Source organism: Sinocyclocheilus rhinocerous, unplaced genomic scaffold (genome assembly GCF_001515625.1).
Source record: "Sinocyclocheilus rhinocerous isolate Xijiao unplaced genomic scaffold, SAMN03320098_v1.1 scaffold44, whole genome shotgun sequence".
NCBI classification, from domain to species: domain Eukaryota; kingdom Metazoa; phylum Chordata; class Actinopteri; order Cypriniformes; family Cyprinidae; genus Sinocyclocheilus; species Sinocyclocheilus rhinocerous.
The window spans coordinates 1,634,689-1,650,941 of record NW_015631022.1 but is presented as its reverse complement, the minus strand read 5'-3'; the positions used below and the strand labels follow the sequence as shown (position 1 = coordinate 1,650,941).

The window sequence follows — 16,253 nt, the reverse complement described above, 5'->3', positions numbered from 1 at the left end:
GATCGTGATTAAAATGCAGTGGTTGCCTCTAATTTCAAATGGCTAGATATTTTTGTTTAAAGCCAGTTTTTTTGTTATAAAGCAAATAGCCAATAAATACATTTGCTTAAAAATCAGTATCAGTATCAGAATCCAATTTGCTAGTAAAAAGAAAAGAAAATCTGAATTCTGAATCCGCTATGACCGGCGCATCACTAATTAAAATACTAAGTAAAAGGCCTCAAATTTGAAGTACAATCTGGGATGTCTTTTTCTATCAATTCTTCAATAGGTAGATCTTGTCTTTCATAAAGGCAGAGGTCAGGGATCTTGGGCCTAAAAAGGTTGGTGACCATATAATGCCTCACTGCTCTTTTTTGTTACAATACCTCTCTCTTCATTGTTTATATCTATATTTGTCTATTTCTAGTTTGCCAATCGTTGTGTGCTGCTAAACTGTTTTTCGTTGTTGTTGTTTTTTTTTTTTTAAATAATGACAATAAAGATCTATTCTGTTTTATTCTATATTCACAACGTGACTTATACATTCTGACTAGGACATAACTTAAGTCAGGTTCACTCGTGCAATTGCATCATTTTGTGCAGAAATATACAGATACAATAATATTATGTTTATGTTGTTCATATATTTGTCGAATCTTATATTTTCGTTAACAATACATTATAGTTTACTTAATAATTGTCATAAAATATGTTTTTTGTTTAGTCTTAGTAAACAGCAATTCTAAAAATACTCTGCTAATGAACATTTTTGTGAGTAAAGGTGTGGTCAGATTTACGTTTTTTTTGGGCAAATTTTCGCTGACAAAATAATTTCATTTTAATAGGAATCCACATAATTTTCCCCACAAAAACAACTGGTTCGGTTGGTCATACCAACTCACCACAAAAGTGACATCTCTGTGAGTTATGATTCATAAATCGCTACACTATTGACAACAGACAATGGACCTTTTTCCGAAGATTTTTCGCATTTTAACAATGGTTTGTAGGGGATGTTTTAATTTACAACCCTCCCCAATTTATAAACTATTTCCATGATACAATATACAGCCTAAGATCATAAGTGGTGGCACAATTCAACACAGATGCACCCTGGACTTCCCCTCTATGCTGTTTTATTTTCATAGACAAGTACCTGTCCAGCTATGAGTAAACATAACAACTCATCTCATACACACCCACTGAGAAGCGTCATCCAAACCTGTGCCAGAAACAACACAAAGCAAACCGCACTTACAAACACATACAACGGCAATCTAAGATGAACTCCTTCTGGGGCCCAGTTTATGTTGGCGTGCCGAGTTAAACAGAGCCAACAGAGACAAAGCAGGGGGAGAGAAACGACATAATGTAACAATTTATCCGTGCATATTTCCCAGATTTGATGTCCAAAGACTCTATTGCAGAGTTCCCAAGCATGCTGTATAGATAGCAATGAAGCATGCATATTCAGCTAGCGGCTTGTCTAAGTGTGCGTTTTGGGTGCGTAATGACCAACCGCTCGGCGTTCGAGTTCAGCCAAGTACCTCCTCGCAATGCGGTGGCCAGAATGACTAATGGAGGTTTGAATATCTGAACTCGCTTTGTGGAGTCGCACAGGAAGATAAAAGAGAACAACAACAACGAGAAAGTTGAGGAGAAGCGTCTGTTTTCACTTAGGTCCTCCGCGCGCCACAAACCTTCCCATTGTTGCCTGAAGGAGGCTGGCTGCGAGCGTGGCCTCGGATCATAAAAAGAAGCTGTAATTAGCTAAGTGACAATTGAGTCCGTAATAAAAGAAGGACAGCCTGGAAGTGAACCCGAACTGTTAGCTTTCTTTCACTCTCATAAACTGACCAGAGCGTTTTGTTTAGCGTGCCGCTCTCACTGTAAACCGGCCTCGGAGCGCGTGTGTGTGTGTGTGTGGGTGAGCTGGCAAGCCAGTTCTGGATGGCCGGGTCGGTGACTAACTTCCCCTGAATCGCCTGATCTCTCTACTCAGTTGGCACATCTGGCATGCTGACTGTGCCGCTTTGTGCCAACTCAGGCATGTCAAAAAAAGCTCTGACATTTGACCAGAGCGTTTTCGTTGGAATTTCAAGCATCTGGACATCCACAAGACAAGTGCTTCTATGCGAGAGTCAAGCACAGAAGCTAGACTTGACTCGCTGTTGATTCAGATGTTCTTGTAAATACAGCAGTGCGGTGCAAAAGTGCTGGCCTGTCAGAATGCTTTCCTTGCCTTTTGTGAAGGGCAAAACAGCACCGCTGCCAGCCAGGATGAGCTCCGCTGCTCTAATGGTGCTTTGTTTGTTGTTTTACTTACCCTGGCTTTTCCGAGATGCACACTTCTGTAGGAAAACATTCCTCGGACTCGTTTTTTTGCTTTGTTCACACTTGCAAAAATAAACAACACAGTTAATACTTCCAGTAACAAGGGTATCAAGATGGGTTCAACAGTTTAACGACCAAGAGGAAACTCTAAACCTAAATAAAACCGTGACGTCTAATGTATACAATTACTCTAATGCCTCGAAATGCACTGATACACGATACCAGTTTTAACATTGGCTTAAAATGTCTGATTTCAAAGTTAGGATTCATCCTGTTCAATCTTGTCTATACTCAAGAACACTAAGGCCCCGTTCACACGGAGACGGGTTTAGCTGTATACGCATACATTTTTTATCGTATAGGCGTTTCGTCCACACGGATCCGGCATTTTGGGAGAGTGAAACCGATATTTTTTTAAACCGGGTCCCAGAGTGGATAAATCTGAAAACGCCGCCCTTGCATTTTCGTGTGGACAGCGAATCCATATATTTTCTGAAACAATGACGTCATCAGCCCACGTCTCGCCGCTAGTCAGACACCGCTACGTCACGTAACAGCAACAAAAACATGAACAAACACTGAACGATTGTCTTTTTATTAACTAACATTAACACTTATTAATAAATGTATTGTTCCATGTTCGTTTGTATACCGCGCGCAAAGTTTACGTGCATAGTCCAAGTCTTCTTCTCCATTTTTAGTGTATCTCTGTGGCAGAATTACAGTGCCACATACAGATCTGGCATGTATACTACATCGTTTTGTGTCGGTTTTGTGGTTTCGTGTGGACGCAGATATTTCTTGAGACGAGGGAAAAAAAAAGATCGGATAGGGAAAGCTCTAGCTTTGTGTTGACGTAGCCTAAATCGCCATATATATGTAAAATTAATATACACTATTTTTATCTTTTAGCAGCAAGGATGCATCAAAGTTATCCAAAGTGATATTAAGTCACTTGCATTGTTACATAAACATTCTGTTTCAAATAAATGCTGCTCTTTGAACTTCTATTCATCAAAGAATCCTGAAACAATTGCATCACAGTTTACACAAAAATATTAAGCAGCACAACCATTTTCAACATTGATAATAATAAGAAATGTTTCTTGAGTAGCAAATCAGCATATTAAAATGTTTTCTGAAGGATCATGTGACACTGAAGACTATAGTAAAGATGCTGAAAATTCAGCTTTGCACACAGAAATAAATTACATTTTACAACATATTTACAAATTTATTTCAAATTGTAATTTCACAATATTAATGTTTTGTTAATGTTAATTTTACTGTATTTTTAATCAAATAAGTGCAGCCTTGGTGAGCATAGACCTCTGTCTACAAAAAAAATAAAATAATAAAATACATAAATACACTTACATTTACATCATATTATAAATATAATATAGTTTATAATAGATAATATTTTATTAAGCTTTTAAAAATGAAAAATTATTATTATTATTATTATTATTATTATTATTAAAGAAGGTTCTTTTGTTTACTGAATTTTCACTGAAATACACAATTTTGTTAACTTTTTTTCTTCTTTTGTTACCAGTACACACACACACACACACACACAAATCATGTAGCTCTAACCCTGGGCTTTTAATAAGTGGTGTAGCATTAGTGATCTTTACCAAACAGATTAAATCTACACAGTGAAAGTGTGCTGGTTTGTGTCTGGGTGATGTTAATGGGACTATAGCGATGATAGAGCGGCAGCTCTTTCATTTTTCAAACTCAGGAAGAGGCTAAAGGTTCATTTGGAGGCTGTGCTGCTAAAGAAGGAAACTCAGAGTAAATGGTCACTGCAGTGCATTCGTTCTTGCTCTTTCAAACATGTACAAGCAGTTCTGCCCATTTAAATCCAATTACCTTCTCAACCAGTTGTCATGGGAACCACCTGTGATAAACACCCCAGCAACATAATGGCCCCAAACTATTTCCCAAATTATAGGCGCCCTCAATCAACACAACGAATTAGGCCTTTTCCCCTCTCTCTGCTTCTGTAGAGCGGGATACTCTATCTGAGCGCTCTTTTTCCTGAGACACATCTTGGCTGAGTCCAGAGTGCAGATCATTGTAAAAACTCGAACCAAGTACCAATGCACGCATTTCACATTTTGCATGTTAGCAATTACAGGTGATGTACACTAAAATCCAGATTGCATGTTTGAACAGAATTTCTTCCTTTGCTGTTTCCAAAAGAGCCACAAAATACCTTTAAAGCAGCATGCAATAGAAATTGGCTTGCAGCTATTATTTTATCAAGTCAACATGAAAAGACATTAGCAATTCATTTTACTTCTATTATTTGGAATATTTTATTGTGAAAAATATTTAAAATAAAATAAATTAAATTAAATTAAGAATACCATTTTATTTTATTTTATTTTATTTTATTTTATTTTATTTTTGATTTTAAACAGAATGTCTTCCTTTGCTGTTTCCAAAAGAGTCACAAAATACCTTTAAAGCAGCATGCAATAGAAATTGGCTTGCAGCTATTATTTTATCACGTCAACATGAAAAGACATTAGCAATTCATTTTACTTCTATTATTTGGAATATTTTATTGTGAAAAAATATTTAAAATAAAATAAATTAAATTAAATTAAGAATACCATTTTTATTTTGTTTTATTTATTTTATTTTATTTTATTTTATTTTAGCCTTGAGTTGGATTAGAAAGTTGCAGTTCAACCATTCCAGAATGGAGACAGTAGTTGGTAGGTTGAAAAAATTAGATGGCTTAAATCAATGAAATATACATAAAAAGAACAGTAACATTAAAAAGTAAAAATGGTCAAAAAAGTGATTTCATGTTTAGTCTCTAAGCATTTGTGATGTTACTGAGCTTTTAAATCCATCATCTTTACACAAATTTCCCTGCAGGTTTCCTCTTACTTTTATCAACAGACTTGTGAGACATTTTATCAACATCATTTACGCAGGGCAACATGAAATCAATAACGAAATAGTGATAATTAATCCTGCCTCTAGCTAAGCTGATTAATAGAGTCACAAGGAATCAATATCAGATAACTCAGTGGAGCTAGAATAGCAAATGCGAAGAAGTCCGAAAATCTTTAAACATGAATACCGCAGTACAAAACCACTTTTTTGTAGATTTATCTTATCATACTTAATATTGAAAACATCTGGCACTGCTATTACGACACAGCACAGACCGTTAAGTTAATTTTTAACAATCAGGCCTTACTAAAACAAAATAAATCAATAGTTTACTCTGCATTACAGACTGACCCGAGATTCTCTCTGGTGGGTCTGTGGAGGCGTGCGTGAGAGCTCTACATCAACAGCACAAGACGCTGGCAGAATCACCGTCCAACAGTCACAGCAGTGCAGCTTTCGGAACACTGGGTGGCTCTGCGGGCCCCACAGCATGCAGGAGATTTATTAACGCTACAGACCTACCCCATCTCCCCCATAAATACAGCAACTGTGTTCCCACAGGCCACCATTTCTCTGAGTCAACCTGTCGTCCAGATCCACCTGATCTCAAGCGTCTGAATAAGGCACAAACAGCGTCCAGGGAGAGGATTTGATTCCACAACATGCTGTGAAAGTGGGAAATGCATGACAAGGCTATAAATCAACATCCTTCGGTGAAAACCATGACTTTTTTAAATCTCGGATTCAGCCATGCAAACCACGGTTGCACAACTGCACACATACTACCATACGGCCCTCACGGATCGTACTTTTATAAACCGCAGAGGAAACGAAACAAACATATTTCACATAATCTCGTGCCAACAAAATGTGAAAAAGAGGCCTTAAGTGTATCTAAATTTACTAACTACTCATTCCCCCTATCGTGCATATTTTCCTTTATTTGGATGCTAAATTGCTTACACATGTAATGGGACATTTCGGTGCACACAACATACATAAAACCTCTTGTCCAATAATATATATAGCCAGCATTTTAGATTTTGCCTACAGCTGCAAACTATGCATTGTGGTGTAGCAGAGAATCTGGCTGCTGACTGAACCTGAACATCTGCATACAGAAGATATTCATGCACACATCTTTCAATAGTTCAGAAAAAGTTTACTTACTGGTAGCAATTTATAGGCAGGTATGCATTTAATTTAAAATTGTGCACTTTCATATTTGAACAGTTGCATGTCAGCAACAGGGCACATGTTTGACCTAAACGTAAATGCAAGCATATTTAAAACGCATTCCTGATGAAAATAAACATCCTAAGCTGGTTTGCTGGTCTGTTGGCTGGTTTTAGACAGGATTTAGACACTATTCAGCTTTGGCTGGTTAAACATTTTTTCTTTTTTTCACTGTAAATATATACACTGCCATTCAAAAGTTTGGGATCAGTAAGATTTTTAATGTTTTTTAATGGAGTCTCTTATGCTCATCAAGGCTGCATTTATTTGACCAAAAATACTGTAATATTGTGAAATATTATTGCAATTTCTACAATTTGAATATACTTTAAAATATAATTAATTTCTTTGACGCAGCGCTGCATTTTCATCAGCCATTACTCCAGTCTTCAGTGTCACAAGATCCTTCAGAAATCATTCTAATATGCTGATTTATTATCAGTGTTGAAACTGTTGTTCTGCTTAATATTTTTTGGAGCCAGTGAAACTTTTTTCTTTGATTTTTTGATGAATAAAAAGTTAAAAAGAACAGCATTTATTCAAAATAGAAATCTTTACTACCACTTTTTATCCATTTAACACATCCTTGCTGAATACAAATGTTCATTTCAAAGAAAAAAAAAATACTGACCCCAAACTTTTGAATAGTAGTGTATATTATAACACACAATTTCAATTTTGAATAAAAATTACTTTTTTTTAATTTAACAAATAATCCTGAAAAAAGTATCAAGAAATATTAAGCAGCTCAACTGTTCCCAACATTGATTATAAACCATCATATTAGAATGATTTCTGAAGGCTCGTGTGACACTGAAGACTGGAATAATGATGCTGGAAATTCAGCTTTGATCACAGGAATAAATTATATTTTAAAGTATATTAAAAAAGGAAACTGTTATTTTAAATTGCAATAATATTTCACAAAATTACATTGTTTTTCTGTATGTTTGATCAAATAAATTCAGCCACAATGGGCATAAGAATCTTCTTTAAAAATCTTACCGATCCCTAACTTTTGAACGGCACTGTATATATTCAAAACTCTTTAATGACCATCTAACTGTTTATTTCACACTTTCCATACTTGGCATTCTCTCTGTAGCAGTTTTACGAAAAACAAAGCTATGCAACTTCATTCCTTCACCAAAACAGTGTAAACAGGTTTATTTATTCATTCCTCTGTCAGCAGAAACAGAAAGTGCTGCGTGAGCAGTGACTCAAGCAGATGTCCGCTTTGGTTTCTGCCTGACCCACATGTACTTGGTTTCCTCGAGTCTGACAAGGTTAAGAAGCTACCGGCAAATGCCACTGCCTCCACCTAAGAACAGCACAGCAGGTCATTAACATTTCTCTGGTAGGAGAATATTAGCTTCCTCTGACTGATCTGCCTTTGGGGGTTAAGCTCACCCATTTCACACTACCAGGTCCAAACTGTGAATTTCAAAGTCCCTTAGTGTACATCAATCAGCTCACAACCCTGGGAAGCAGCACAATTCAAGAAAAAAAGTTAAGTCTTCGAGCTTTCTGTATATAGTTGTGTTTCTGTCAGGGCTCCAACGTCTTTGTAGCTTGTATTTATCTAAATATGTCTTTGGAGTAAATCACAAAGCTGTCTAGCTTTTTGAAACCGGCTGAGCGCAGCCCTATTTTGGAAGACGCTTGGCTGGATTCAGAGAGGGTTCATTCCTCTGAAAACAATCAGTAGGCCTCTTCTGAAAGCCCTGAGCCAGAGCTCTATGGTTTATGTGCTTGGGGCATGTTGAATTATTAGCCAGCTATTGTGGGTAGACAAACACTGCATCGCTTTACACAGCGATATAATGACAGAGTTACAGTATTATCCCTTATTACTTGATAACCACCATTTATACGGCAGCAGAGCAACAACTGCTTGTTTTTATTATAGCTTTTCGGGACCCAAATATTTCAAGGAGTAGTTCACCCAAATATGAACATTCTGTCATTATTTATACACCCTCATGTCAGTCCCGGCCAGTCATTATAATGAAAGCGAATTAGGACTGAGACTGTCAAGCACTGTAAAAGTAGTTCATATGAATCATGCACTATATTCCCAGTCTTCTGAAGACATACAATGGTTATGTGAGAGGAACAGACTGGAAATCCACCCTAGCTAGCTCTCTATGAGCATTCATGAGACTTCTTGAGAGAGGTAGTGATTTGTGAACATTTAATTGACATCTTTTCATCCTACAGCAAAAAAAATATATTTTCAAATGTATTTTTAAATATATTTCAAAATATACAAAAAATGGTAAAAAAAAAAGGCTAAAATGTTTCAAAAAATATTTACGTACATGTATGTTCTACTAATATATTTTTTGTATATTTTAAAAAATGTATTTTAATGTATGCATATATTTTTAAAGCATTTCAAAATATATTTTGCCCTCCATATATTTCAGTCTAAGAAAATGCATTCACATATGTGACATTTGAAGAAAAAAAATATTTGTTGTTAATAACAAGTTTAAACATAAAACATTTTAATTTTAATAAAGCATTATATTATATATACATATATTTCAAATATATTTTGGTTATCAAAAATTTATATTTTTTGCCATATAGGTTTAGTCACTAAGTTTAAATTAGTCAGAATTGTCAACAAATTAATTTTGGGTCTCAGCAATTAACAGCCCACTGGATTGAAAAATATTTTAGTGGATATCCACTTAACTTTCGATTGTTTTTTCACACAAAGCTGACTTTAGCAAAGTTTGAACAAAGCGCAACTATTGTATGAACCACATTTATGGTATTTTTATGCTGTTTTGGGGACTTTTATGGTATGCAAGCTCTAGTCCACATTCTTTTTAAAAGCACGACCCGCATATTCTTCCAAATTTTTCCTTTTGTCATCAACAAAACAAAGAAAATCACACAGGTTTGGAACAATATTCCAAGGTGAAGCTGCAATAAGGGTTAATAAGTCATTAACCAATCGCTTAACTGTGCCATAAGAAGTCATTACAAGACTTTAAAAGCACAGTGCACTCTGTAAAAACAGCAATCGTTTTGAAGCACGTTATGGAGAGCTCATTAAGGGAACCAATGAGCTAAATGGCTTCAGAGAGTCTGCAGACTTCTGGAGTCATGTTTGAGATCCAGGCAGGAGCTGAGAGATGGTTTGTGTTTGCAAGGCTGAGAGAGCCAGACCCCCTGCCCATCTGTCGAGCTGAACTCCACCGCTTCAGGCCAACAGGAGCGGGGCAGAGCACGAGGGGAGAAAACTCAATGTGTGGGAGAGCGATTTGTTTCTGTTAAACAAAAGAAAACAAACGTTTGGAAGGAAAATAAACTTGTCATGGATAGAACGAGAGAAACAAAAGATGTCCTTTGTGATGGCAAACAAATACGTGCTCTCAGAGGGAAGAAAAGTCCAGCCTCGGCACCCAAACTCGAGATTTGATCAATCTGTGTATTTATGAAAGGCCATCGCCGCTGTCCAGTGGTCATTTCATGCCAACCAACTGCCAGGATAATTGCACCCAGAAGATTAAAGAGAGAAAATTTAAAATTGGCTGAGGGGAAGGGGACATAAGACAAGATGATGCATTCTGCTTTCCTATTCCTCTTAATGCACCAATCACATGCAACCTGAGCTCGGGTTAATGCAGGGAGTGGCTGGGTCTCATGGGTATCGCTGACCGAAATATCCTACACTACCAGCGCAGGGGCCCGTCTCCGAACAGGAACTGAAGTTAATATAAGGTCTCATTTAGCTGCACCGTTAATAAATAGGAGCAGGCATGTTCAAGGCTGCTTTCCAATTCGTCATTCGCTTTTCATTATTTCGGTTTCACCGGCTAGACGGAAAGATCCAGCCTTCTAAGAACAGGGCAAGGGTGGAAGAACTTCTAGAAGCCTGACCGATCCCATGGATAAAGTGTGTAAGTGTGCTCGCACTGAGTATGAGGTGCATTTCTGAGCCCAAACAGTGAAATCTGTAACTCTTCTGACACGATCTGTGAAATCGTGCTCTTTACCTTTCCTTGACCCCTGTCAGTGTTTCCAGTCCTAACCCTTCCTGTGTGCGACACACTCGGCTTGCTTTCCCCAGCTGGCCGCGCTTGAGGTTTTTAATGGGAAGGTTACGGGTGAGGCCGTTCATATCGCACTAACGTCAACCAGCGTAACGAACCCTGACAAGGAAAGGTTACAAACCCTGCCATAAACCGCTCCCGCCCTGGACAATCTTCATTAGGCGTACTCCGGTTTACATTTAGAAAATGTTAAAACGAGATGGAACAAATAAACTGTACTTTAAATTTGCTGTTGGAAAAGAGAAGAAGAGACGTTTATAGTAAACATTCGTACTTCTACCTCAGCCTGCTCATTCTCTCCCTGTAATAGACAAATATCAAAATCTAGACAAGTATCAAATATATATTTATAATAGATAAATATCAAATACACTAAGTGCAAATAGCCCAACTTGTTGGCAGAGGCTATTTACACTAGCTCCACCCACCCATGTCTGGTTGGCGTAGACAACATTACAAAAGACGTGTGTTGTACGAAAGGCTCAGTGGCGTCAGCCCTAAAGTGCATGGTGTTATTTTTATCGGGTAGGTGTAGGGAGGGCTTTATTGTCCCAATATAAGGTGGCATCCATTTAGTAATTTTAAGAAATATGACAATTTACTCTCAATATTTTATTACCGCATGTTGTTTTATAATGGACTATAATAAAGAGGGCCAAATATCTGCCATTTTTTGCACTTAAGTATAAACAGCATCTACTATTTACACTTATTGCAAAGAAAATGCTGCTATTTTTACATAGTGTAAACAGCATCCTTGCTATTTGCACTTAGTATAAATAGCATCTAACGCTGCCTCTGCCTTCATGAAATTAGGGATGCACAATCACAATCTACTTTCTAATACATATTATAACAGCCAAATAGCGACCGTTTTTTTTAAATCGATTTTTCATGTGGTACATTATAATGTGATGCCTACATTCACTTGCAGCATTTATTAATTTGAGATTTTTAGAATTTATCATTATGAAATTATATCAGAAAATTATTATCGGGTTATCGGTATCAGTATCGGTTATCCATATCGGCTTGAAATCGGGACTGTCATTTCCAATTCTAGTCTATATAATGGCATTAATATCAAGCTAGAAAAGCATGTTTTATGAGTTTCTGGCTATAAAAAAGATTTGCAGTCCTGACTTCTGTGACCAACCATGTGTCATACAGTATATTCGTGCAATGCAATAGTAGTAGTTTGTAAATGACGAGCTCATGTCTAGAAATCTTTCAAACCGAGGAAACTATTATATAAAAAGCTTCAAATGCCAGTCAATCTAATCTCTGTTGCTTCATGGAAACATTTCAGAAACACAAAGCTGCTCACAGAACTTAATGGTGGTCTAGAGTGACTCCTGTGTCACAATCAGCTTCAAATAAACACTTGTAAAGCTTAACTTGTAAACCTTTGCTCCGGCACAGACCAGACCTGATCGCGCTAGTTATATTGACGACTGTAAATTCATAAATGAAGTATCCCCCGACTGCTAAGCCAAAAAATGTCCCTGATTCAAAGCAGAGCAGGAAAATATTCAGAATATAAGAATGTAATTTATCCAAGGAAAATATTCCCTCCAGCACACCTTCTCCTCTCCATCAAGAGCACGGGGAGAGGTCGTGTCACATTAAGCTTGGCCCGGATTCCCGGTCCGTCTAAGAGAATCACATCTGGATGGGCTGAAGGAATAACACCCAGAACATGCCTGCACTGACAGCGTCCTTTAAACAGCGTTTGGGAAAGTCAAATATTTAAGCAAGATCCTTTCCAGTACAATGATCAAAATTAAAACAGTGGGAAGTTTGACCGCAAGCTTTTCCAGGCACGGATATCAAAGGGAAGCGATGACTTACAGTCGGCCCAGCTTGGGTGTGGATTGGAACAGCAGCTCCGGCAGGACCTGCAGCCGGTTCCGGTTCAGGCGGCTGTGAGGAAGAGAGGACAAGGGAAGGGCAAGAGTTAGTGCGGTCAAAAAATCTAGAGTCAGGAGGGAAGAAACGAAACGTAAGACACTGTGAGAACGGCCTTACGCAGAGCACAGATCAGTGGGTAGTTAGATTATCCGAGGCAGAAAGAGAGAGTGAAAACCAGGAAAACAAAGATGGAAAGGTTGCTTGACTTGCAGAGCGACACGCAGGCATCTGAATACCTAGATGGATGAGACAACAAGGCAAACACAAACGACACACAGACAGACCAATCCGTCTTTCTGATTAAAGCAACAAGCCGTTGTTATCAGGATCAGCAGCATCACGACTGGCCAATAGCTACATCCTGGGGTCAGGAGTCACAGCTGTGCTTGGGCTGAAGGGAAATAAATGTACTTCCTCTGAAGATGGCCTAGGTTATCTCCAGCAGTACTCTTTAAAGGCTATTATCACTCACATGAGCCTGGCCAGACTGACTGTGGGCTTTGGCAGGATGACCCTTATCACGGGAGTGTGGGTTTTGATGATAGGATGCAGGGTCACGGAGCAAACCAAAGGTATGTGGAGGAGGAACATCACTAGCGTTTTGTTTTGGGGACCTACAGCGTTAATAACTCAGTTCCTTGCTGTAGCCTTCAAGTAGACTCATTCTTGAAGAAAAAAGTTGGTTTTCTCTTGCTAAAGCCTCAACTCCATACTTGAGCCTGCTTGACAACATCTTGTAATATCAAAAATACTATATAGAAATCTTGCAACAGACCTTAGTCAGGACAGTCCCATATTTCATTTTTGCCAGGAATGACAAAGCTATGAGGGATTAAATTACAGTTAATTCAATTTATTGAACTGCTGTTTAACAACATACAGATGACTGATGAAACGTCCTTATAAAAACTCCTTTGGTAGAAAAACTCCATAAAACAGTAGTGAATTGTGAAAATTACATGATTTAATTAAAACTCACAGCCTCGTTTTCATTCGCGTTAAATTCAGTATGAAAGTGAAAAAAAGTGACGTGACATGTGGCCAAGTATGGTGACCCGTACTTGGAATTAGTGCTCTGCATTTAACCCATCCAAAGTGCACACACACAGCAGTGAACCCACACACACCGTGAACACACACCCGGAGCAGTGGGCAGCCATTTATGCTGCGGCGCCCGGGGAGCAGTTGGGGGTTCGGTGCCTTGCTCAAGGGCACCTCAGTCGTGGTATTGAAGGTGGGAGAGAGCGCTGTACATTCACTCCCCCCACCTACAATCCCTGCCGGTACGAGACTCGAACCCGCAACCTTTGGGTTACGAGTCCGACTCTCTAACCATTAGGCCACGACTTCCCACGATATGGCATCTAACCTGATTAAGGTCTATTGTGCTATGCACATCTGTGCGTCAATGACTAGAATTATATCAGTTTATTAAAAAATACATTAAAACTGTTATTCACAAATACAATGACTTTAACATACCTGTTCTAAGATAAGCATGTCTTAATTTTCTGAATTTGACACTAAAATCTGCTGCTGAAAATGCACAGGAATAAAATATTTTTTATTAGAATGTTAAAATATATTAAAATAGAAAGTGGTTATTTTAAATGGTAATGATATTTAACAATATTAATGTTTTTAGAGTAATTAAATGTAATCCTTTCTTAAATTATATAAAATTGTTTTTACACCATAAATAAAAATCAAGATATAAATATTATATGAAATAAAACAAAGTGCTTGCTTAAGAGCATAGTTCTAAAACCTCAACATGTTTTAAAGTAGATTTTTAAACGGTTTTTTTTGTTTGTTTTTTTTAGGTAAACTTTAGTATAGGGACCAACTCTCACTATTAACTAGTTGCTTATTAGCATGCATATTACTAGTGTATTGGCTATTTATTAGTACTTATAAAGCACATTTTCTGCATGACCATATCCTACATCCCTAATCCTACCCAATACCTGTACTTAACAACTACCTTACTAAGCAGTAATTTGGATTTTATTGCGGCAAAAGTCGTAGTTAATAAATAGCGAGAATTGGACCTTAAAATAAAGTGTGACTGATTTTTCTTTATCGTAGACACTCTTATTTGTCATTGACCTCGGTTCAGATGCTTTGATGTCAGGGTTTGAGGGATCAAGGGGAGGAGTTACCTCAAATTTGACCCCTTTGATTGTTGAACCATGGTTTATAATCTATTTTTAAGCACTATGTTAGTCACAATGTGTAGCATGAAAACATTTCTGTTCTTTCGGTTTCTGTATCATTAATTAGAGCACTTACTGTCATAATGTGGTCAAGCTATTTATGTGTCTGCTGGGTTACAACAACAACAAAAAGTCACACTCGGGTGTCAGATGGAGGGAATGCAAGTGGACGCACTCGCCGTCGAGAGCGGGTCATTGAGTTAAACGCTGTGAAATTCCAAATACGAGTGACACAATGAGGAATGTAGATCTTAAGACCCAGATAAACCAGCCCCACAAAACCACCACAGAGACAGATTCTTCAGCGGCGGTAAACAGACTGATAAACTTCGGTTCTCTGCATGACGGCTGCTGATTTTGATGTACTGTACATTCGTCACTAACGTGCGGCGGCAGCTGCCAACGGATTCGGTTAAACACAGACAGAACCGTGCATTAAGGAAAGATGAATGGGCGAAAACCTTCTCCAGAGTGCTCAGGACCTCAGACTGGAACTAAGGTTTACCTTCCAACAAGACAATGACCCTAAGCACACAGCTAAAATAACGAAGGAGTGGCTTCACAACAACTCTGTTACTGTTCTTGAATGGCCCAGCCAGATCCCTGACTTAAACCCAATTGAGCATCTCTGGAGAGACCTAAAAATGGCTTTCCACCAACGTTTACCATCCAACCTGACAGAACTGGAGTGGATCTGCAAGAGGGAATGGCAGAGGATCCCCAAATCCATGTGTGAAAAACTTGTTGCATCTTTCCCAAAAAGACTCATGGCTGTATTAGATCAAATGGGTGCTTCTACTAAATACTGAGCATTTTTCAGTTTTTCTTTTTTAATAAATTTGCAAAAATGTCAACAATTCTGTGTTTTTCTGTCAATATGGGGTGCTGTGTGTACATTAATGAGGAAAAAAAATTAACTTAAATGATTTTAGCAAATGGCTGCAATATAACAAAGAGTGAAAAATTTAAGGGGGTCTGAATACTTTCCGTACCCACTGTACATTCGTCACTAACGTGCGGCGGCAGCTGCCAACGGATTCGGTTAAACACAGACAGAACCGTGCATTAACATTTACAAGGAATGAAACGCACTGAGACATGCACACATAAACAAACTCAAGGATGCAAACCACAGTCCAGACATTCTTTGACCTTGTCCAACGGCAGTAATAGCTAGCATGTTTGGTCTGACCCAATGGTAAGTTTCACTGGGAAGTGTTAAGATTCTCACCAGAAAAGAGCAAATGGCTGCGCTCCAGATGTCAGGGGGCAAACGAGCACGTAAACCCGCTGGACTTGAAATGAAAGTTATGGAGGTCACCTTCAAATTCTCAAAGTTCCTTTCGCTTTTGTGAAGATGTTTTAGATTAAAACTGACAAGGTCAATGTGGTGCACATAAACGGCTACAAATTATTTTTGTCCAAAACACACATAGAGAAACATGCAATATGTATCAGGACAGCATGCGAGTTCAATCAGTCCTTCAATTTGATACTTACATTCTCTCAAGCTGTTTGAGATCCTGAAATGCTCCTCTTTCGATCACACTTATTTGATTGTTCTCCAGATGTCTGTGGGGGGAAA

The 16,253-nt window shown here is 38.0% G+C and overlaps 1 protein-coding gene across 1 annotated transcript in view; it reads right to left on the bottom strand.

Annotated features, from left to right (window-relative positions):
* LOC107741095 (slit homolog 3 protein-like) overlaps positions 1-16,253 on the bottom strand; it is a 196,687-nt gene that overhangs the window by 166,056 nt on the left and 14,378 nt on the right. Inside the window, exons 3-4 of the mRNA XM_016553687.1 lie at positions 16,169-16,240; positions 12,393-12,464 (exon numbers count right to left, since the gene is read on the bottom strand). Of these exons, the coding sequence (XP_016409173.1) occupies positions 12,393-12,464; positions 16,169-16,240 (144 nt within the window). The remainder of the gene's footprint in view (positions 1-12,392; positions 12,465-16,168; positions 16,241-16,253) is intronic.